This window comes from Thermobia domestica, chromosome 7 (genome assembly GCF_964235325.1).
Source record: "Thermobia domestica chromosome 7, izTheDome1.hap1.1, whole genome shotgun sequence".
Taxonomy (NCBI): domain Eukaryota; kingdom Metazoa; phylum Arthropoda; class Insecta; order Zygentoma; family Lepismatidae; genus Thermobia; species Thermobia domestica.
In genome coordinates this window covers 76,292,403-76,316,651 of record NC_137460.1, presented here as the reverse complement: position 1 = coordinate 76,316,651, position 24,249 = coordinate 76,292,403, and the positions used below count along the sequence as shown (strand labels likewise).

General features: G+C 34.9%; 1 protein-coding gene across 3 annotated transcripts in view; it reads left to right on the top strand.

Annotated features, from left to right (window-relative positions):
• The first annotated feature begins 7,380 nt into the window (after window positions 1-7,380).
• The window catches only part of LOC145690204 (uncharacterized), a 300,212-nt gene continuing 283,343 nt past the window's right edge, over window positions 7,381-24,249 (top strand). For all 3 annotated transcript variants that reach the window (XM_081764867.1, XM_081764866.1, XM_081764868.1), the window contains exons 1-2: window positions 7,381-7,488; window positions 18,052-18,143. In XM_081764867.1, coding sequence (XP_081620993.1) covers window positions 18,138-18,143 — 6 coding nt within the window. In that variant the 5' untranslated portion in view covers window positions 7,381-7,488; window positions 18,052-18,137. The remainder of the gene's footprint in view (window positions 7,489-18,051; window positions 18,144-24,249) is intronic.

The window sequence follows — 24,249 nt, the reverse complement described above, 5'->3', positions numbered from 1 at the left end:
GACTAATCGACTAGCAACTGAATTGAAAGACGTTCTATTTTCTGTGATCGATTCTATTTTCTTCTGCTATAACACCGCAAATTGTACCAATTACTTTTTGCTTGGACATCTTTAAAATTGCCGGTCGATTTCGAATCGACCAGAGGAGAGCGAGTCGACAAGCAGCATTCAATTTCGGTTGAAACAATTGAACACATCCATCGATCTCATTCGGTTTAGTTGCTTCGATTTAGTCGCAAATGCAGCGAGTCGATTTAGCCGTGCAACTAAATCGACCAAGTGTAAACGCCCCATTAGGCGTATGTCAACGTAGTAAAGCTTTTTTCTCTTCTTTCCTTCTTTTTCGTTTATCTTTTACAGCTGGTATGATTTTTGAAACTTAGTTTACTACTGGTATGTCATACTGATCAATTCGATCATTGTAGATTCTTGCTTCGATAACGACTGATGCAATGAGAAATGTTGATGTGCATTGATCGTTAGCCTGTAGGCTCTATTTTATATGGTTAGTTAGTTGATTTGAAATTTAGCGTCTCGTTCACCATCGAGGCTAAATAAGACGTGGATCTATAGCTTAACGTGGTATCTGAATCAGATAGGCTTCCACCGAAAGTATTTAAACGAAATCTTTCAGTTTAACATCCCTATGGTCAGTGGCGTATTTAGGGGGGTGGCTATCGGGCTCAAGCCCCGCCCCCAGTCCCGAAATAAATTTGTTAAATGCACAACTTCATTAATATTTGTCGGCACCCAAAAAGAAAAGAAATAAATGTGCTTTTTAACTTGTCGTGCCACTCCCAAAACAAAATTCTAAATACGCCACTGCTTATGGTTATGCCCTTTAGGCTAGAGGAGACGCTAATTAAGGAATTATGATGGAATGATGGTAAATAATGAAGGTAGAATTTTTGGAATGAGAAAGTGGGGGGAAACGAAAGTACCTCGAGGAAACCCACGGAGACGATGTTGTCCACCATAAACTTACTTAGCCGGGAATCGAACCAGAGATCCCACGCACCGGAGGTAAGCACTCTATCACTAAGCTACCCTGCCCACGAAGCTCCCACCGAAAATCGAATTCGAGTTTCTCACACCAAAGATGTAGCCCTATACCTAACCATTCTATTTTGCATATTTGCTCTAACGACACGGCAACATTTCAAACCAATGTCAATTTCAAAATATCTTGTATAATTTTTATTTATTTAATTGTTCTTTTTTCCAGCAAGATGGTGTAGCAGTTAGCGTTTCAGAAAAACGCTAAGGATGGCGGTACACGATGCAGACTACTGAAAGAAATAAGCTATATTTGTATTACGAATATTACAAATAAATGTTGAGTATGATCCGTGACTTCATTATTCATTTTTAAGGCTAGCCATCCTTTCAGAGGGCTACGTCCTTTTTAAGTGAGAGAATTGAAGGCATAATGTGATAGAGCATGAATGAGTGATTGGGCTAAGAGATGTTATTTTTATTTTTATTTTATTTATTTATTCTTGTAACCGGGACATTATGATCTTTTCGACCATAATTATAAATCATGGGTAGGTTGGTTGGGTTTCATAGTACAGTAGTATGATTAATGGTATAAAAGTATACAGAAAGATCTACATTAATATAGATAATGAGAGAAAAATAAGAAGAAAGTGAATACAGAAAGTAACAGGGAGAAAATGATACATATAGATAAAGAAGGAAACGTCAATATTCATATATACGATTGTTGATTGATTTGACGATCTTGAAATAATGGTTTGTCAGATTGAATTAGAGCATAATGAATATGATGGATGGAGCGATATGTAATAGGCGGACAGGGCACTATTGTTATTATTATTATTATTATTATTATTATTATTATTATTATTATTATTATTATTATTATTATTATTATTATTATTATTATTATTATTATTATTATTATTATTATTATTATTATTATTATTGAAGGTTTGAGAATTCAATGCTGTATCTGAAATCACACAATGGGTCACAATAACGAGCAACAAGCAGAGGAGGCATGAAGTATGAAGGGCCATGGATTGGGGCACCAGGTAAACGAGGTAGGGTACACTGACAATATATTTCTATTTTTATGTATTTCTTTGTAAAATTTGAAATCTAGTTTAGAAATATCTTGTTTATAATTAATCAAAAAAGAAATAAAAATAAGATTTTCGTACTAAATAAATCTAATTAGAAATAAAATACTCTTGGTTAATAAGCAACATTTTAAACTTTAGTGCCACAAAAGTCACAAACAGATATATCATCCTCTTCGTCCACGTTAGGGCAAGCATCGTGTGCCCACCCATTGCAGCCAGAACACCTAGTCCATCCTTCTTTTGCTTTCGAATGACTATGAGTCCGTTGCAAAAAAACATAAGCCACATCAGAATTCTCTACCTCTTCCAACGATGAAGAGAGTATTGTTTCCGTTCTGAGTTTAATTTTCTTTGACTTGGGATCTCTAAGAGTATAGCCCTTATTAGACAAGATCTCACTTTTCATTCCAATACGCTTGCTCACTCTTCGTTCTTTACTAGTAGATCCTAGGATTAGCCTTATTTAGCAAACTTTCTGTAGATTTTTCTTATTTTCAACCTATCGTTTTTCTTCTGCTTCTAATTCAACTTTGTATGGTGAGGAAGTGAGAACTACCGCCTTACCCCTTCTTTTATTATTTTTTATGTTTCTTAAGCCTGTTCAGCTCTTTAGGTCGAGATATGAGTAATTTTGATGAAATGCAAAAACTTGAAAAACTTTTCGCCAAATCCCAATTAATCCTAGATATTGAAGATTGAGAAGGCTTAACATTTGATGTCGGAGAAGTGGCAGCCGCATATGTGGAGTGTTGAGATAGTTCTGCAGCTGGTGGCAGGTCACAAATTGGCAAAGATGTTGAAGGTTGAGAAGCCTCAGCAACAGATATCGGAGAATTGCTAGCTACAGATGTTGAGTGTTGAGATGGTTCAGCAACTGGTGGCGGGATACAAATGGACACAGAGGTAGAAAGTTGATAAAGCTCAGCAGTTGTCGATCCGCATGGTCTTTCGGTCTTCTCAGATAGAGTGAATAAGTGATCAGTAAATGCATCTTTGTTTAAGGGGTATATTCCAGTTTTTCTAAACCAGTTTACTGCCGTTTGCGCTGAAACTGCTTTACAAAAGCTGCATTGAAGAGTTTTCCCGACTTGATAAATGGTTACTTTCCGGCCAGGATAGTTTATCAGCTATTTCCTTATTTCTCCGGAATAGTAGTTACTTAGAGGTGCCATGAAACTAACATCTAGAGGTTGTAATCTGTGGGATATGTAGAGGAAAGCAGAACAAAATTACATTCCTTTTCTTTGCTAGATTTGATCTGTTATAAGCTCTTGACGTTAATTATGACCGTCTAATAAAAGTAGTACAGGTTTTTCAGAGTAGGATTTGCGAACTCTAAATATTTATTAAACCAAACCAAAACGTTTCCTGATTTATCCAGCCACTCTCGTGATACACAACAAATAAACCAAGAAGTACATCATCCATCAACATAGGATTTTCCCTTTTCCTGGGGAAAGCAAACATGGCGGGCACAAAATTACCAGTCGCGTTTATACATATTTCTGTAATCACTAAAACCCCTTTTTCAGATGACGTCAAAGCACCTACTTTTTTCCCACATAGAGCGCAGGCACTTTAGACGGCTTATTGGGTACCATCATGATGCCTGTCTCGTCAACATTATAAATATCATTCGGAGAGAAATGATATTGTTCATAAAAATACTCCAATAGATCAAAAACTTTTTCACAGTTTCGCGATTAAATCCTTTTGCCCTAGCCATAGATGTCTTCTCAGGATCACGCGAGGAAAGGATCAGCACTCTGACAATACGTTTTATTGGGAATCAATTTAATTCCATAAATTTATTATCATTTGCAGGAAAGGAAAACACAACTCTTTTTATCCCTTTCAAAAAATTAAGCCCTGGTAGTTGCAAACTAAGCTGTTATAAGCACATCCTCTGAATAATGAAAGCCGAGAATAATGTTTCAGAGAAAAGAAGTTTTAAATAAAACAAAATATGAAACTGAAAACTCTGGATAAATACAAACAAGTTACGTAACTGGTTTTTACCTTTCTTTTGTTTCCAATCGAAGTTGATCCAATGAGAAGAAAACAAGTCGACCAAATCTAGTATTGTTCGCTAGGCACAATAATTAAAAAATCATAAGAAACAAGTATAGACCCTTTGCATAGACCCTCTATGCAAACACCATAAAATATCCTATAGACCACATATTATTTGCATTAATTGTTTTTTTTTTAATCCCTTGTTTCCTACACAAAAACCACTCCAAATTTAAAAAAAAAAAAATCAGTTTGATCGGAAAAAATGGTGCGTTAAAGGGTTAAACTAAACATCAACTTTAATTTTTCTTGAAGGTTCAGTTTTACTTCACCAACTGCCAGCTTGTTCATAAACTTTTTCCTCTTCCGTAATCTTTCCGTTGTTTTTCGACAAGTAAAAGTTTATCTATCTCTGAACATATATTATTCCACGATTCATTATTTTTTTAGTGAACTAAGCTTCTGTTTTATTCCACCAATCACTAAATAAACTATTCCCTAATCAACTGTTGTGATTTGAAGACAAACCGTCACATAGAACTTTAAATATCTTGTTAGCGATATGAATTTCAACAACTTCATAATGACTTATTTGTTTGAGCAAACCTTTACATGTAGCTACAGTATTGCCATACGAATCGTTGTCTGTATTTGAAAATTATTGCATACCCGTACTGGCAAGAATTTTTGTAGACAGAAAATCCTGTGGGGAAGGATTTTGATTGTATTTGTTATGTGGTTCTGTGTTTAATCGGGAAAAATCAGTTTACAAGCCACAAAAAAAACATTCTCTAAGATGGTTATGGTATTATGACGGCGGGGTAAGGGGTAAGAAGGTATAATAATAATAATAATAATAATAATAATAATAATAATAATAATAATAATAATAATAATAATAATAATAATAAGAGCAGGAAGGTAAAATAATGTAGTAATTTACTGAGTAACTAGCTTTTACAATATTTTGTCTTTGCGTGAAATGAGACAGTTTTAATAGTTTGATATTTAAAAAATCCCCCAAAACATTTTTATGACGCCATTGGCATCATGTTTCCCCGTTGTGAGCATCCCTGACCCGGGACACCATTCTACGCCTTGGATGGTAAACACTATTGCATCCACCATATACCCCGGACATTGCACCGTCCGATCATCACCTGTTTCATTCCTTGGACAATCACCTTACTGGATGCCAGTTCAAATGTCTAGTAGAGTTGCAAATGCACTTCTTCGCTTCAGAGCCCACCAAATTTTATCGCGATGGAATCCATGGCCTTCCAGAACGTTGGCAAAAAATCATCGATGCTGATGGTAACTATTTTTGATCTTCCATGTACGTCTTAGGTGACATATCGATATTCGAAGGCGATGGGTGATAAAGCGACAGAACTTTCTTGGTTATCTTATATTTCCTGTTAAGAGAAGTTGACATTTCATGAACGTATATCCTCCATAAAATTGTATAGCACGCAGAATTCATATTACTCCCGTTAATTTTGCAAAACTGGGCCTCTATGAAAGGGGATAACACCTATTCCGCCTTATGCAGAGTCGTTTTGACGTACGATTAGCGCCATACTAAAACCCTGACTACTACAGGAAATATACATTAGTCGAACTCTTTAATTTGGCACTAATCACACATCAAAACGACTCTGCATAAGGCCCATTATGTTTAAATTTGTTAAAGAAAAACCTATTCAGAATTTTAATGTGGACACCTGATATTTTAAAAGTTAAAAAAAAAAGACTATCTAGAGCCAGTATAGGATCAGTGATGCCAATTTAGCCTATTTTTTGCTAAATCTAGCCTACTTGTACACGCGTTTAGCCATACAAATCTACGAAATTCTTATAGCTTTAAATATAGCTTATTTTATGAAACTGTTTTGTCATTTTTCGCTTTTTTTATTAGCCGTTAAATTAATCCTAAAAATACTTTTTCTTTGAAAATAAAGCATAATTTTTAAAAATTAGCCTATTTGTAATTGTATATTATCATATTAATTGATTTCTCTAGACAGAGGATGCTATATTATGTAATGGGGCGTTTACACTTAGTCGATTTGCGTTCGATTCAGTTGAATTGATGTCACTTTCAACTTAATCGACCGTGTAAACGGGAATTCAACTTAATCGCTTGTTGATCGAAAGCGACTATCGACTGGCAACTGAATTGAAAGACGTTCTATTTTCTGTGGTTGAAATAATTGAACACATCCATCGATCTGATTCGGCCTAGTTGCTTCGATTTAGTGGCAAATGCAGCGAGTCGATTTAGTCGTGCGACTAAATCGACCAAGTGTAAACGCCCCATAACAAACACTTGTATTTCATTCTTCTTCTCTCTCTCCCCACACCCACAGATTACTTAACTACTTAACGATGCTTATCGACTCAGAATTTTAATGTCGCTCCCATGAGGGCTCCGTTTGTTACATTTTAATTATTTTAATTTTCGCATTTTATTGCAAGAATGAAACCTGTGTAAAGCTGTTCGGTTAATCAAGTCACAAAGATTGTTTTTGTTTATTAAATGAAAACAAATAGTATATCTAATTAGCTTGAAAACTCGAAATGCAATCATGATGATTCACGTGGGTGTATGGAGAAATAAGAAGTGTTTGTAAGGATTATGACCTGCCGAAAGAAGTACTACCACGTGGTAGGCCTACTACTGAAAATTGGATTGTTTATTAAATGAAAACAAATAGTATATCTAATTAGCTTGAAAACTCGAAATGCAATCATGATGATTCACGTGGGTGTATGGAGAAATAAGAAGTGTTTGTAAGGATTATGACCTGCCGAAAGAAGTACTACCACGTGGTACTACTGAAAATTGGAACAATGGCAGTTTACGCGAACATAACAAATCCACAATCCATCGATGGTGCAATCAGCTCCAGCGTCTCGGCTAGGTGCGACGTCATCGACGATTACTTATTTCAATTGAACTGATAATATACTATTAACTTTCACAAATCAGATAAGTTGTTGATGAATTTTATTGTATCTAAGTTATAGTCATGTACGTTGCTTGTTAGTCTTCAGCAAATAAAAATTCAACATTTCAAATTTTACTATAACTCACTTATAATCCTACACACAAAAAAGGGGTTTACAATTTATAATCTGGATTGTAGGTCAGAAGTTCAAAATCTAGCCATCTTTTTTTTTTTTTTTTTTTTTTTTTTGCGTAAAAATGCTTATTTCTGAAGGCCATCTAGCCTATTTTCTTCAGAGGTTGTTGGCAATACTGGACAGGTTGTTTACAAACGTCATTTCCTGTTGATTGGTCTCCAGATTTGAAGTCTAGAATTCTTGTAGTTAATAGTGTTTATTATTTTGTTTTTCTGTTTCGGTGAGTGTGTATCATTTAAGTCAGATCACGTTATTATAAGCAGATTGATATATATATAATGAAAAATTGAATATTAAATTAATCATCTAAATTGTCGATATTCTAAATTCAGTGTCTTGCATTGTCACGGAAAATGTACCTAAAGTTAACTTTCTCATAATAAAGAATTATCACGTAATACTAAAATTATTTAAATATACTATTAGATCGTAATTGAATTTGATGAACTTCTTGGTGACATTTCATACTTTATTTTTGTAGAATGATTAAATTATGAAATGTGTGTTCAGTTTACTTTTGGCACATCGGTAGAAAGAATTGTTGAAAAATTACAATTCTTTCACTAATTTCCTTCTTATTGTTTCCTAAAAAGTTTCCACTGGGTGACATAAAAATATCTCACTTCCATAGTTAAAATTCAAGTGGGACCACTGGAAGTAATTTTTGAAAAATTACAACTCTTTTACAATTTGCTTATAAATGCGACTTCTTAATGTGTAGCATAAAACTACAATGCAGAAAACACAACCCAACCTGTGGTAGGTGTCCACTAAAAAGCGCAAATGCTATCTAATCGAGTCAGGGCAGGGGGTGCGTCTGAAAAGAACAGGCGCATCAATGATGGTGTTTATGCTTGCAAGTAAAGGTAGTGGAAAGAAATGGTTTTTGGCAATGATACAAGAGGCAACGTTCCACTTGTAAACATGTTCTGTACACTGCAAAAATGCCTTCGGTTGGAAATAGCATCTAATAGAGCCATCTTTCATATGCTCTCACTTATTTTATCCGTTGTAAAACACTTGTAATGCTTTTACACTATTAGGCCCTAACCCTAACTTGTAAACCTAAAATACAGCTGTAGTACTTTGCATTTAATTCTGTCGCCTGCAGAAATTTGTTCCAGATAAACATGTCTTTTCATGCAAAATATTGAATTAAGCCTGTAAATCTTGCAAAATATGGTGCACCAATACTACATCTGCACCTTTTTAAAAAATTAATGTTGTGGTACAGATTAAGAGTACAGGATAAAAAAAAAAATCTACGAGTAAAATTTCTGGATTCGTGCCAGAGAGTAGATCCAGAAATATGAAAGCTAACTTAACCTAAGCCTTAATATCTCGGACCTACTTTGCGGTACAAAGGACAACTAATTTTTCGCAGATTACGGCCGTGAATTAAACTGTGGGTTCACTTGAGTGATAGTATTGTATGTGTAACTATTTACTGAAGTGAAAGCCGGCAGAATACAAGAATGCAAATCGAGTGGAAATAGACGGCAGGGATTTTCTGTTCATGCGTTAGTAATGGACGGTTCTAAGCTCTAATCTAGCTGAAAATGTGAGGAATATGTCAAATTTTGGTAGAACCAACCAGAAAGCTCTATTCTAACCTAAAATTGTAAGAAAGTATAGATACGTATTCGTCTTTATTGCAGCTGTTAAGTGTTGCAAACTACGCAATATTCAGAAATAACTATCTTCTTATATTTCTAATCAGCACTATAAACAATATCCCACTACACTAGTACGTAAATAAACTTATTAAATTGGAGGGATTAGGTGTGGAGCCACCTTTCAAATTCATTTTCACAAAGAAATGTAAGTTTACTGTTAGATAAATTTGACCCTATATTCTTAGTCTGTAATTTTCATTCTGTAATATGTTTTAATCTTCAGAGCTTCTTTTATAGGCACATTTAGAATTTGATCACCTTACACCTTTCTCGTGGAAATTAACAATAGTGGCGACACGTATGACTATACATATATTAATTTAAACATAAATCGACTGGTAATGCCTTGATAACTCTAGTTCTGTTGGTGATTTTCCAATCGTATTAGGCATACTCGCACGAATGAATGCTTTCTTAGAGACCAAGAAATGTTAGGCAGTGCGAGCAAAGATATACAAAATGCAAAGAAGGTTAACTCGCACGAATGAATGTTTTTTCAGAGACCAAGAAGTGTTAGGCAGTGCGAGCAAAGATATACAAAATGCAAAGAAGGTTAACTCGCACGAATGAATGTTTTTTCAGACCAAGAAGTGTTAGGCAGTGCGAACAAAGATATACAAAATGCAAAGAAGGTTAACTCACACGAATGAATGTTTTTTCAGAGACCAAGAAGTGTTAGGCAGTACGAGCAAAGATATACAAAATGCAAAGAAGGTTAACTCGCACGAATGAATGTTTTTTCAGAGACCAAGAAGTGTTAGGCAGTGCGAGCAAACATATACAAAATGCAAAGAAGGTTAAGACGTCAAAGGCACTGTGTAAAGCTTGTAGTAACCACTTAGCTCAGATATATGCGGAGTTGTAGCACTTCTTTTTCTTTACGTGCACATTCACCGTCAGTGACGCATATTCTACGAAGTGTATAGTAAGTTGGGTTGGGTTGGGGATTAGAGTTTGACGTTCCTTCAGCGCCAAGGCTATATGAAACATGGACCTAGATCCTCTGTAGGATCCGATACACATGAGCTTTCATCGGGGATTGAACTCGGATAATTCGCGAGGATGCTACTGGTATGGGCACAAGATATTAGTGAGTTTATACTGTGTACATGTGCTTCCCTTGTAGAAGATTACATATTCTTTGTAAAGAGTCATTTCCATTTTCCAGTTCCACTCCCCCTCAGCGGGGCCGCGGTGGCTCAATGGTAGAGCGTTCATCTCTGGTGCTTGGGGTCCCGGGTTCGATCCCAGCCCCCGCCAAGTGAACTTTGTGGTGGACAAACACCGTGTGCGTGGGTTTTCTCGGGGTTCTCCCGTTTCCTCCCACTTTCTTCATTCCACCATTTCATTCATTTCTCATAATCACCGTCTCCTTTAGCCTAACCGGCATAACCGTTGGACGTAAAACTCAAAGATTTCATTTCATTTTCTCTCCCTCAGCTGTACAGAAAATTGACATCTGCTAATCAACGTAACTTTTCGTACTGAATCAAAAAATACCTTAACCATCAAGCTGAGTCATTTTTTTTGAAAATTGCCCCCGCCAAGTGAATTTTGTGGTGGACAAACACTGTGTGCGTGGGTTTTCTCGGTGTTCTCCCGTTTCCTCCCACTTTCTTCATTCCACCATTTCATTCATTACTCATTATCACCGTCTCCTTTAGCCTAACCGGCATAACCGTGGGACGTAAAGCTCAAAGATTTCATTTCAAAGATTTTCTTTCGAAAATTATCATATGTTGAATTTAACATTAGGGTATATTGCCAGAAGAACTTTTTTCGATTTTAAAAGAACGGAAGAGATAAAAACACAGTTGTTTAGAAATTTCCAGGAGACAATATCAAGGCACATCTAACGGTACTAGGGCGGATTTCCGGAACATAGTTTAACGCAGGGATGCAAATAACCACTTGCCCGGGGCGAGTGGTTCGTCGGTGCGGGCGAGTTTTTAATATCACTACTAAAATACCGAAGGTAAGTAAATGATTTCTATTGTGGGATGTAGGCTAGTAGCTTTCTCTTGGGCTAGTAAAACTTTGTTGCTTATTTGTATCCCTTGTTTAACGGAAGGTAATTTCCTAACGTTGTTCGAAAATAGACGTATCTACTAAAAGCCAGTTCCAACATTAAGATAAAATCAAATTCGGATAATGTGATGCAGCATTTGCTGCAAGTGTACGTTTGAAAGAGAATTTTGCAGTCAAAATAATTGGTGAGAAAGCTGGAAAGCAAATTCATACAGTAACTAAAGATATACACATTAATATGATAAACATATCGCAGAGCATGTGTTATCTTGTCATAAATATATGCGTAGTAACATCGAGATGTGAGATTTGTCAAAACAGTATTACTAGTATCATTCGTCGCTGTCTCCATCACGAATGTCGTCTTCTACGTACGTAAGGAGGTTATCCAGAGTTTAGGAAGTGTTCTTGCAAGAACTCCCATGCTGTCTGGCTGCCGAAATTCGTGTAACGTCCGTAGAGCAGATACCAAATGACGGCTTCACATGCACACAGGTCAGAGTTGTACGGAGACTATTACATCATTGGCAGAAATATCCAACGACACTTCGAGATCCAGTTTTCGACAAGTCAATCAACACGTAAAGAATGTACTTGACTGTTTTGCTGTGTCTTGATTCCATTTTCTCTTTCACTAGTAATTGTTCGGCTACATTAAGATTGTATGTCGTAACCAATGAATGTGTGAGTTTCCGTGCCAATATAGAACGCGTAATTGCGTTATAATCGCTATCGTAGTAGTACCACTTTGCGTGTCTCAACTTGTATGACGAACACATCTTGGTTAGATCAGGAAGCGAAAATGCTGGAAACCCCGGCAGTTGACTTCTATCAAGCTCTATGAATTCGCTACTTTTTCGGTTAGTCTGCTCATTGTCTACAAGTTCATGCAGTCGGTTAGGTTTTTCGATCCGATCAAGCATATGTTCAGCTAAGTCAATTTCATTACTCGATCGATATCTTCGCGAGAAGTACCGCTTAAAAATGACTGGTGCGATTCTCGTGTCATCCACTAGGTGCGGTACTAATTTAGTCTGCAGGATTTGGGAGAGATATTTGCGGCATTTAACATCTCTGTTTACATTTTCGACCATGTACCTGACCGACGTACACTTGTAGGACTCATTCACTTGAAGTTCAGCAAATTCGATCCCGATTTAGCAATGTTTTTAAACTTTCCGAAAACCCGCTATAGTACCATTGGATGTGTCTTGATATTGCCACTTGGAAACTTCCGAAGAAGTGCATTTCTATCTCTATCCGTTCTTTTGAAATCGAAAAAAAAAGTACTTCTGGCCATATACTCTAATGTTAAATTCAACATGCGATAATTTTCGAAAGCGTTAACTTAGCTTGATGATAAAGGTATCTTTTTCTTCAGTACGAAAAGCTACGTTGATTAGTCGATGTTTATTTTCTGTGCAGCTGTGGAGGAGGAGGGAGGTTAAAAGGAAAATACTTGATTTATTTAGTTTTTCGTTCTAGCCTAATCCGCTGAAATACCAAATCTATCTCAATGATTTATAACATTAAACATATCAACTAATGACTACTGACCGTAAACTTATCCCTTTTAGTCCTTTTAAATCATACGAATCGCGTCCAGATATCGTCGATTTATTCTTCTATATATACGTACATATTACATCAACAGCCATTCTTTTCGTGTATATCGTGTCAATAATAATGTTTTCCATGACAACCGATTGATTTAATTACTTATTTTCTCTCTCTCTTTTTTTTTTTTAAACTGTATATATGTTTGATTATTACACCTCTGATCATATATTAATAAAATAGGTACAGATTGTCAATACCATTATATAACGCTGTATAAAATGTCGCCCAGAATTCCGTAACAGTATTACAGTGAAGGAAAGAACCCTGGATAAAAAAATATTTTCAAACATTCACCTTTTGAATAGCCTTCGTATTAATTATTATTACATCAATATAAATAGTCTTCTCTTCTCTTCCTTCTCCATATATATATATATATATATATATATATATATATATATATATATATATATATATATATATATATATATATATATATTAATTCATTCATAACAGCATTTTATTTTAATACGAATCACATACCAGAAATGCGTCGATTCATTAAAAAAAAGAAATATTGTTTACGGGCCTATTCAAAAATTATAGCTAGCTAGTGGGTTACATTGAGTTACCAGTTAACGGTTCCCTTTGGCATTGAGCGAATGACATCTGTATACAAACAACATTAATTATAATTAAGATCGTCATCATATTAAATGTCAACGAGATCAGAAGGCACTAATTACACTTAGAAACTTCAATTTAAGACTAATGTCACAAATTTCAGTTTTACATAATCGGATCTCTCTTGAACACATAAGATAAAAATGAAGATGAACAAAACAGTAGATATATCATAAGAGAGAGATATAAATAGTATGAAACATAAATATTAAGTAATACACCTAACATTAAGACATATGCTGACATAAATTGAGTAACAGCGATCATAGACATAAATTCAAGATAAAATAACATAAAGAAAAATACAATAAATCAGCTCACATTTTCATAAAAATATTTTGTTTTTCCCTTTCTAAACAAAAAATGTCATAACGGATAGCGTTACTCAAACAAAGTGCGGATAACAAACAAAATCATAACGTTGTTTAAAGCGAAATCACTTTAAACACAGCCTCTTCAAACTCCGTAACTCAAATCTAAGTTACATGGCCAAGAAATTCAGTCAGGCTAAACGGGAAGTCACAAACAGAAATACAGCACTGCGCGTTATTCACTTCTATAATTCTACGTTTCTTAATTTTCTTACGATATTTCCTGTCATCTGTGCAGCGTTTCAGACAAATCGCACTATTTCTGTTGTAATTAGGTTGTGTCCCATTATCGACAAAATCAGGTTCAGATACACAGTTATTAGCCTCGTTACTGTCACTGGTAGGATTGGGTTTGGTTACTTTAAGTTTAGTTCTTTCTCGTTCTGTTGATATGGCAGTGTCGTGTCTTTTGACACATCTGTATCTTCTTTCCGCAACACGCACGAAACTTCGTCCTACCACGGGTTCTGCTTCTTCTGTGTTTAGGTCCGGTTGTACCATCGGTACACATGAATTGAACATCACCTTGTACGTTGTGATCACACTTCAATCGCACACACATATTTCGAACTTGTTTCCGACGGTTAGCTTGGTTCGAGTAAGCACCGTATTGTATCATTGACAGATTCTCAAAACCTTGCATCTATGAAAACACCATCAGACAGTTTGTTGAGATCACTCTAGTATTGTTGTTCACATTACTATCTCCCTTGTACTGGATTGGTTCACTGCTTTGATAGTTGCCAAGTCCGTTTATGCGCAGAGGTGCTTCTACTTCTCCAGTAGCAATCTGCAAACGAACTGAAACTTCTTTCATCAGCTCTTGGTTAGTCACAGATTTAATCCAGTTTATCAAAATACCAGCCTTTTCAACACCTGCACCTTCGCTCATTGCTTTAGTTATTGTTAACATTGCTTTTCTCCTCGTACTTTTCACTATGCTTTTTCGTTCCGGTACATCATTAGATAGTGTAGTTGTGTTCGGAATGTTAGAAGAACCGTCAGTATCAGCATCGCAGCATGGATCTTCTAATGGTCTTGCATTATCTATTTTATCATCATCTTTCGTCGGGAAATTAATCTTTTCATCTGTAACCTTTCGTGACATGTTGTTTGGAATTTTAGTAGCAACCTCATCAGCCGGTGCATGCAAATCTCCTTTTAGATTATGTTGCAGGCGATCAAAACTTCCTTGTATAACCTGTATTTTTATTTGGTTGAAGATATGTGTTGTATCAGTATTTGTTCTAGTTTTTGAACGTTCGATTTTTGTATCCGTTCTAGTTTTTCAGCGTTCGATTTTTGTATCTGTTCTAACTTTTCAGCATTCGATTTTTGTATATGTTCGAGTTTAACAGTTAGTAATTGACTGATCGTGCTAACAAGATTAAACTGACCATGTTCAAACACGGTTTCAGTATTCTCTGGCATGGTTTCCACTAAAGCACTTGATACATCCATAACGTCTGAATTTTGCATATCTCTAGTTCTTTGGATTATATACCTTGCCCTTACTCGTATTCAGAACTTTAAGGTAGATTCCCGGTTCTACGGCACCAGATAAAACGAAAATACTTGATTTATTTAGTTTTTCGTTCTAGCCCTAATCCGCTGAAATACCAAATCTATCTCAATGATTTATAACATTAAACATATCAACTAATGACTACTGACCGTAAACTTATCCCTTTTAGTCCTTTTAAATAATACGAATCGCGTCCAGATATCGTCGATTTATTCTTCTATATATACGTACGTATTACATCAACAGCCATTCTTTTCGTGTATATCGTGTCAATAATAATGTTTTCCATGACAACCGATTAATTTAATTACTTATTTTCTCTCTCTTTTTTTTTTAACTGTATATATGTTTGATTATTACACCTCTGATCATATATTAATAAAATAGGTACAGATTGTCAATACCATTATATACCGTTGTAAGGTTCCGTGGAAAATGGAAATGGCTCTTAGTAGATTTCAAACCAAATTTTCAAAATACTTGCACTCAGATTCTTAATATAGACCCACTTACGTTTGTTGGTGACTGTGCGTTGTAATTCATCTGTGAGAGGTTAGACCACTAATCCCAAGTTTCGTAAGTTATCAGCTTTCCGTTTCCCCCGATATTGAATTTCTTTGTTCATGAAACATAAAGTATCAATCTGTGTTATCCCTTTCAAGACATTTCAGTTAAAAGCCTTAACGGCAGCCTAACTTATTTCCGTATATTTGAACCATTAAAGCGACGTGTACAATATTGCCCTCACTACCTTTTGAAAATCTGCAGAGAAGAATGGGATGGCATTCCTATGCCTATGCTCCAACGTAGTTTGTTGCAATGGAAATTGCAATGTCGAACGATAGTTCACAATGATGGTGGTTCGATAGAAAACAACCGTTGTTGGCAGCAGGGCTTTTCATACGATAAACACACTTTGGAAATCGGTCAGATGTAGGCTGAACAACCCTCTGTATATCATAATGCTTTAGTTTCGTACATTTACCAGATAAATGATTATAATAGACGGGTAAATTGTAATGTTATTAAAATAATATTTATTTGCAATACCGCCTCATAATGGGAATAGGAAAACGGATATTCTCTTACACAAGTGATTAAGTGCCTAATGAAAAAGCACTGCACTGCAATTGCCGTGCCTCATACCTTACAGTTTTACAATTTTAAAATGGAGAGTTTAGATTTCCATTGATGTTATTAATAATAAACAACTCACATAAAATTTCTCATAATTTTCTATGTAGTTTTGGTTGAATTCTTCAGCAGCGGAACCAATCGGAAATACGAATCTGATTCCCCCCCCCCTTTTTTTTTTCATAAGAAGTACTGTTGCATTTTTACACTTTAACGATGGTCATTTCGTAAGTCACGGCAACTGTTCTACAGTCGTCAAGAAAGCTATAACAATAGAAATCGACTATAAGACCACTAAAGATGCATTTCAGTGCTGGCAACAGATAATGTTTGTGTGCAGAAGCTAACGGTAAGGCAATCGAAAGATATGTTCGTACTCATTGCTCAATTAGAGTTTCATATGCATAAATGAACACAAAAATACAAACGTACATTGAAAAGTACAGTACCTAAAGTGGCATATGGAAGCGAGGAAGTCGTTGAGATTGCCACTCCTTCTATTGAATGTTTCATATACTATTGAAATGAAAAAGATTTCAATTTTCTTAAATCTTGAAATTGTATTAATTTCTTTGCGGAGAAGGGTCAATTTGTATATATATATATATGACGATACATTCCTTCCAAGTGTTTAGAAGATGTGAATGGGTAGAGTATATACTTATTAAGGGATGACAACGAGACGAAGATTTTATTATTATTGAAATTATAAATCGTCGAATGACGTTTCTAGTAATTATATTCATCTAATCTTGGAAAGCTAACTGAAGGTGAAAAAAGATGTCAGTAATTGTCAGAAACATTCCATTAATGCATTTGACCAGGACCCGGGTGAGATTTCCTATTGTAATACATACATTTGAGGGAGATATTGTGTTCCATACTGCGACACAAAATCTCTTAGGTGTGGGGAATCTAAATGCTTCATTATTTTTATGCAAAGAAGGAAAATTATAATCAAAGTGACGCATTCCAGTAAATGGACAAAAATTGGGTAGACGGAATACAGGAATATTTTATTCGGACTCTAGACATGGAGTGGGGAAACATGAAAAGGATTAGATTCAGAGAAAGAGGTGAACATATATTCTACGAAACACGAGGAGAAAGAGAGAATAATAATTATTATTAGTAGAAACATCTCCTCCCATGGGATATTTTTGGGATGCCTATGGATATTACATAGCAAACAACAAAAATCTTTCAAATAAGTCCCCCACGACGTCTATGGATTTTTCCTAAGAGGGGAAGGTCATTAAATACCGTCGGCTGTGTGATAATCTGGCAAGCGCCTTTCCTATTATTGGCAAATTGTGTGTACGTCGTAGGGAAAGTGTTTAAAGGATGTTAGCCGTTTGCTACGTTACTTTTCTTATTTACTTATTTATTTATTTAAATAATAAGAGTAATCTGTGTTCCTTTGTACTTCATGTTTTGTTGTATTAAAGCCCGAACGAGCAGTGAATTCGTATGTATGTATCTTTCGATTGCTTCTTGCCGTTAGTTCTTGTACACATACGCCCATTTGTTGATGAAGCTAAAAAGTATTTTCCATGTAGCTTTCGGACGCATATTATGTATTTCCGCTTTGCTGTAGCACTGACTTTCGACATGACCCTCGTGGTATTCAGTTTCCTTCATTTTTCCGATTTCGAATTTTAATTAATGTATTAGATTTAATTGTGATTTATTTTGTGCCTTGCGTAGTATATATATATGTCTGATACTAGTTTATTTTCCAGGCGTCGAAGAATTCTTAGCACTTGTAATATATACAAAAGGTATATCCTTGCTTGTTCTCTTAGGTGGTGGTACTAATGGACTTGAATCTGGGAACGGGACCGCTTTTCTGTTTGCAACCAAATGGATACTCTTTTGTTTTGACCAGGAAATGAAGGTAAATATGGTAGTAGCAATTACGAAGTACAGTAGGCTCACGACTATTCGCCTTAAAGTGGCAAAAGAGTAGGCGGGATAGACTGGAATTCTATATCTATTCCCTTCTACCATTAAAACAACATTTTTATACCAAATCCACTGTTATTAATATTTTCTGACCTTTTACAAGTAAACCTTACGTTTGGGTGAATCGAGTTGCTGACTGAGACACATATGAGAAAGTAGTACTAAATGTGGTCAGTATTTCAGTGAAGTTGTAGGTGCGAAGCTCCAGGGGTTTAGGAGATACAGCTACCAGAACATCACAGGGAAGTACAGAATAGTCTTCATACAGTTCGAGGTAAAAGCTGTGTAAGACCTCTTGTAACGACAAAAGGTGAATAACAAATATATGGGTACATATTAGAACTAGAGGGAAGTCATATAGTAAGGGGATACCTGACGGCGGCCATTTTGAAATCCGCCATTTAGAATTAAGGATAAGTTTTTTAAAATAGGAATAAGGTCATGTGATACATGATTTAAGGCGCAAATTTAATCAGAAGAACAATGGTGACGTTAATTTTGATTTACGCGCAATTGGTAAAAAGTTACAGGGAAATTAAATATGGTTGCAGCGTCTGTATTAGTCCTTTACCCCACCTTGTAAATTTTGTGTTAATGATAATAATTAAATAAAAAGCAGGTGGATAAATATTAGGTCTATGGTAAGATTTGCCTTGATGGCGGCCATGTTCAAATCCGCCATTTTGAATCAGACAAAAGTTTTAAACAAAACGCATAACATTGACACCTTATTAATAGCAAATTTTTCCATAAATCCAACGGTATAACCATTTTTGCTTTATCATTAACCAGCATTTGTTATCGCATAAACAAGTTGCTAATTTAAGGAAAAATGACCAAAGTGGAATTGAGCCATAATTGAACTTGGGTCTTTCTTCCAGAAAAGTCCTCAATTAGTACAATCAATATATAGTTCAGAAAAGAGTGCATGACTTGCACAAATGCTCTGCTCGCAGTGAGCACACCTGACAAAGGCAATCGAGTTACACTTGACACATTTGTCGTTAACAATTCCGTCAAAGCAGTAGTCGTAAGGAGCGATCCATTTAATTTTGTACTGGTTAATGATAAAGTAAAAATGGTTATACCGTTGGAGTTATGGTAAAATTTGCTATTAATAAGGTGTCACTGTTATGCGTTTTGTTTAAAACTTTTATCTGATTCAAAATGGCGGATTTGAACATGGCCGCCATCAAGGCAAATCTTACCATAGACCTAATATTTATCCACCTGCTTTTTATTTAATTATTATCATTAACACAAAATTTACAAGGTGGGGTAAAGGATTAATACATTTGCTGCAACCATATTTAATTTCCCTGTAACTTTTTACCAATTGCACGTAAATCAAAATTAACGTCACCATTGTTCTTCTGATTAAATTTGCGCCTTAAATCATTTATCACCTGACCTTATTCCTATTTAAAAAAAAAACATCCTTAATTCAAAATGGCGGATTTCAAGATGGCCGCCGTCAGGTATCCCCTTACTATATGACTTCCCTCTAGTCCTAATATGTACCCATATAATTTGTTATTCACCTTTTGTCGTTACAAGAGGTCTTACACAGCTTTTACCTCCAACTGTATGAAGACTATTCTGTACTTCCCTGTGATGTTCTGGTAGCTGTATCTCCTAAACCCCTGGAGCTTCGCGCCTACAACTTCACTGAAATACTGACCACATTTAGTACTACTTTCTCATATGTGTCTCAGTCAGCAAATCGATTTACCCAAACGTAAGGTTTACTTGTTAGTACAACCCAGTACATTATAAATAGTTGTTGTATGGTGTAATGTACGTTTTCTTTTGTTATTACTGAAAAAAGACGTCAAAGAATAAAATATTGCACACTCTTTTAGTTAACTTTTATAAGTATAACTTATATAATTACAAGAAGCTTGAAATGATGTGCACTGTACCAATATGAATACACACAAACTTTTAAAGTAAACAAACATTAAAGTGAAAATTAGGCCTAATTATTAAAAAAAAAAAAAAAAAAAACTTTTGTTTTAAATTCATTGATTATACGAATGTGAAAAGACAGCTGTCATAGTCTAAGTTAGAAGAGTTAAAAGTTCTTAATTCTTGAAAATGTTCTTGATAGATGGCTGGTTCTCCATGGCAAAGTTGCGTTTTTGTAAAGGCGTTAAAGGTTGAATAGATCTTTAAAAAAAATATTCCTCATTTTACCATAAAAAAAAAAAAGCCGAATAGTCTGTTGTAGATATTAGAGTCTGCATTAATAAACAAAACTGACCAAAGCACTAAATACAGTATGTAACAAAATAACTGCACCATTGAATAAATTTAGAGAAATATCGAAATATGTTTTAAAATCAAAATAATTATCTATCCTAATGTCGAATCGAGTCTCAAATTATTGTTTGGAGCTGCTTGATGCTTTTTATTCTTTTCTCACCATTATTATATTCTGCTTTCTCCCAGCTGGTGGTTCTGATATCTTTGTTGAAATGAGTAATGCCTATTAGTTAGATATTGTCTGGTTACAAGTGGAAATTGTGTGAAAAATCGTTGTTGGAGATTTATTCTGTTTTTAAATAGTGTTCCAAGAGTATTCTGAGTTATATTGTGGCAAGGTTTATGCAGTAACTATAACCAGTATTTACGTCATGGGTAAAATAAGCGATACGTCACCATGTAAACAAGAGATGATACTTGCTTGGAAATCAGCGGGCTTTTCGCAACGACAGATAGCTGCAACAGTTCTTGTTCATCATACTACGGTAGGAAGAGTTTGTAGAAAACAAGTAACCCTGCTATGTCATCCTCGAGTAATTGTGGAAGAAAACCAAAAATAAGTTCACGTGTTGTGCGGAACATAAAGGCAGTAGCATTAAGCAATCGATCTTCTACCACAATAAAAATTGCTCGAACTGTTTCTGATGATATTGGTGCCACTGTCCCACATGACCATTGCCAGGACATTGAAGAAAGAAGGATCCAAGAAGACGCCACTGAAAAAGTCTTGTCTTACAGAAAAGCACATCAAAACGAGGAAACAGTTTTGTGACATGTACGTTACATGGAGTGTTGACCAATGGAAACACGTAATTTTTCTGACGAAAAAAAAAAAAAAATGCTGACCACGAATGATAGCGGTGTCAGGCTGTGGATGAGGAAGGGTGAGGCACTGAAGAGGGATTGCGTTTTGGCAACACAAAACTTCAGTACAAGTGTTATGGTGTAGGATTGTTTCGTCTCAAAAGGATGGGCAGATTGGAAATCTGTACTGGAACCGTTTCTGCCGGACAATCCATCACAATACTATCAAGAAGGCTATTGACAACTGCTAGAGATTACTTTTTATATGAAAATTTAGATTACTTCATCTTCCAAGACGATAACGCTTCCTGCTATAGAGCACGAGTAGTTAATACGTAGTGTTCTAAGATGGACATTAACTGGTTGTGATGGCCACCGAACTCCCCTGATAAGAACCCCATTGAGAATTGTGGCACCTCATGTCTCGTTAGTTTTAGGGATAAAGTTTTAAGCCCAGGATAGAGATCATCGAAACCACTGTTGCCGTATGGTACCACGAAGTAGAGGTTGATGTGTGCTAAACATCGGTGTACGGATGCTACAGAGGTTGGCAGCACTGAAAGCGGCTGAGGGATGCCATACAAGTTCTTAGAAACATTAGTAGGAAAATGAATATTTTTTATCTTAATATTCATTAGGTCTTTCGTTTTATTAATATACATATAAATTAATATACATTAATTTTTGCTCATAATAATCATTATTGTAATGTCACATTTTGCAATATGTTAATAGTGTTACTTTATTCAAATGCAGCATATCGAAATTATTTGTATCATATAGACTTAAATCGTGGCATTATGTGAATAATTAGTTTGTAAGTTATTAACATATATACCAACTAGGACCTCGGATAGATGTGATGTTTAATGTGAACAATGTTATTTGCTGTGAATCATCAAGAAAACAATACACGAAAACGCACGCACACACACACACACACACACAAAGTTGATTGTTTCTGCGAAGAGTGGGCGTGTCCTCCTTTCACTTTCTGTTTATATTTAAGTTATTATTTTGGATTAATCCTTCATAACGTGTCTGGTGAAGGCGATGTTACATTGCCGAAACTGTTGAACAAATATTATTAATATATATTTAATGCTTTGGTCAGTTTTGTTTTATTAATACGGTGGACTGATGGTGATATTACGTTGCCGAAACTGTTGAACAAGTATAATTAATATACAATGCTTTGGTCTAGTTTTGTTTTATTAATACTGTAGAATGAAGGCGATGTTACATTGCCGAAACTGTTACACAAGTATTATTAATATATAAAGCTTTGGTCAGTTTTGTTTTATTAATACTGTAGAATGAAGGCGATGTTACATTGCCGAAACTGTTACACACGTATTATTAATATATAATGCTTTGGTCTAGTTTTGTTTTATTAATACTGTAGAATGAAGGCGATGTTACATTGCCGAAACTGTTGCACAAGTATTATTAATATATAATGCTTTGGTCTAGTTTTGTTCTATTAATACTGTAGAATGAAGGCGATGTTACATTGCCGAAACTGTTACACAAGTATTATTAATATATAATGCTTTGGTCTAGTTTTGTTTTATTAATACTGTAGAATGAAGGCGATGTTACATTGCCGAAACTGTTACCCAAGTATAATTAATATATAAAAGTCTTTGGTCAGTTTTGTTTTATTAATACTGTAGAATGAAGGCGATGTTACATTGCCGAAACTGTTACACAAGTATAATTAATATATAAAAGTCTTTGGTCAGTTTTGTTTTATTAATACTGTAGAATGAAGGCGATGTTACATTGCCGAAACTGTTACACAAGTATAATTAATATATAAAAGTCTTTGGTCAGTTTTGTTTTATTAATACTGTAGAATGAAGGCGATGTTACATTGCCGAACCTGTTACACAAGTATAATTAATATATAAAAGTCTTTGGTCAGTTTTGTTTTATTAATACTGTAGAATGAAGGCGATGTTACATTGCCGAAACTGTTACACAAGTATAATTAATATATAAAAGTCTTTGGTCAGTTTTGTTTTATTAATACTGTAGAATGAAGGCGATGTTACATTGCCGAAACTGTTACACAAGTATAATTAATATATAAAAGTCTTTGGTCAGTTTTGTTTTATTAATACTGTAGAATGAAGGCGATGTTACATTGCCGAAACTGTTACACAAGTATAATTTATATATAAAAGTCTTTGGTCAGTTTTGTTTTATTAATACTGTAGAATGAAGGCGATGTTACATTGCCGAAACTGTTACACAAGTATAATTAATATATAAAAGTCTTTGGTCAGTTTTGTTTTATTAATACTGTAGAATGAAGGCGATGTTACATTGCCGAAACTGTTGCACAAGTATTATTAATATATAATGCTTTGGTCTAGTTTTGTTCTATTAATACTGTAGAATGAAGGCGATGTTACATTGCCGAAACTGTTGCACAAGTATTATTAATATATAATGCTTTGGTCTAGTTTTGTTTTATTAATACTGTAGAATGAAGGCGATGTTACATTGCCGAAACTGTTGCACAAGTATTATTAATATATATTTGTGTATGCATATTTGGTGTTTTGATCCGTTTTGTTTTATTAATACTTTCCAATATTTCCAAAGCTATAGTTTCCATTATAAAGACTAAATGAGTGCCTGCCTGTTTTTGTATAGCAGGAAGGTTCAGAGTTGCAAGGTTGAATTAAACAACATTTCTGTAATTGTAATGTTCAAACTAAAGTTGTTTTATATTTTGCATGTTATTATCACCGTTAATTCTAATACTTATAACGCTAACACTACCATTTCTATTTACCAGAGGAAAGTAAAATAATAAAAAAAACATTAGTGATTTTGACGTCTTGCCTTATTATTCTTACTTTTCGGAACTCCTCACTGTTGAAGATACGTTCCATTCTGTAGAATGAAGACGATGTTACATTGCCGAAACTGTTGCACAAGTATTATTAATATATAAT